This window comes from Austrofundulus limnaeus, unplaced genomic scaffold (assembly GCF_001266775.1).
Source record: "Austrofundulus limnaeus strain Quisiro unplaced genomic scaffold, Austrofundulus_limnaeus-1.0 Scaffold918, whole genome shotgun sequence".
In the NCBI taxonomy this organism is placed as follows: Eukaryota; Metazoa; Chordata; class Actinopteri; order Cyprinodontiformes; family Rivulidae; genus Austrofundulus; species Austrofundulus limnaeus.
The window spans coordinates 31,310-32,472 of NW_013953320.1; the positions used below are offsets into that span (position 1 = coordinate 31,310).

At 40.1% G+C, this 1,163-nt stretch overlaps 1 protein-coding gene across 3 annotated transcripts in view; it reads right to left on the reverse strand.

Moving 5' to 3' along the window:
* LOC106533274 (zinc finger protein 687) overlaps positions 1–1,163 on the reverse strand; it is a 16,719-nt gene that overhangs the window by 8,525 nt on the left and 7,031 nt on the right. For all 3 annotated transcript variants that reach the window (XM_014029524.1, XM_014029523.1, XM_014029522.1), the window contains exons 5-6: positions 537–721; positions 290–466 (exon numbers count right to left, since the gene is read on the reverse strand). In XM_014029524.1, the coding sequence (XP_013884978.1) occupies positions 290–466; positions 537–721 (362 nt within the window). The remainder of the gene's footprint in view (positions 1–289; positions 467–536; positions 722–1,163) is intronic.

The window sequence follows — 1,163 nt, forward strand, 5'->3', positions numbered from 1 at the left end:
TTTATATACATATCTAAATAAATCTATATTTATATACATGTATAAATAAATCTATATTTATATACATGTATAAATAAATCTATATTCATATACATGTATAAATAAATCTATATTTATATACATTTCTAAATAAATCTATATTTATATACATATCTAAATAAATCTATATTTATACACATATCTAAATAAATCTATATTTACATACATATCTAAATAAATCTATATTTATATACATATCTAAATAAATCTATATTTACATACATATCTAAATAAATCTATATTCATATACATAGCCTGTGCATCAGTGAGGGCCGGGTGCTGAGCTGAAATGTGGTTCTGAATGCTGGGGGCAGATTTGAAGGCCATGGGGCAGCTGGGGCACTTGTGGAACATGTCGCAGTGAGCCTGCTGGATGTGGGACTTGACAGAGTTCAGGCCTCCGAACACCACCAGGCAGCTGGAGCACCTGAGGAGGAAACAGAGACAGACAGGTGACAGGTGTCACAGCGCCCCTGCTTCTCAGCGAAGCGTCGTACCTGTACCCGATGCGGCGGGAGAAGTGCAGACAGGTCTCCAGCAGGTGCTTCTGGAACAGAGGCTGCTTGACCACGCCCCCACACTCGGGGCAGACGTGTGGCGGGCCGCCCTGGTGGCTGCGCCGATGTGCTGCAGCGCTGCAGCTGTTGGGCAGGAGCATGGGAGGAGAGCAGTCTGCACACGACTGCAGACACACAACAAGAATCAACTCATTTACATAAACAGAACCTGTTAGGTGATGACTACAGGTCAGCTGTTCCAGAGCAGAGCTTATCTAGACTCACTTTAAGACATTCTTCCTGTTTTACAATCAACATATAACCGTGAAACTGCCTAAAGCTTTTATTTTGAAAGGTTGTGTACATTTATGTTTTTACTACAACAATGATCCAAGTTTTAACTTTTAGAATCTAAATCTAGTTTATAGTAAAGTTTAGAGAGAATTCTGACAGGTTTGAAACAACAACTAACAACAGCAACAAACGTGCAAAAGTACAAAGAGAGCTGCATGTAACAAACATTTATCAGATTTAAAGGCCAAAAGTGAGGGTATTACCACACACACACACACACACACACACACACACACACACACACACACACACACACACACACACACACACACA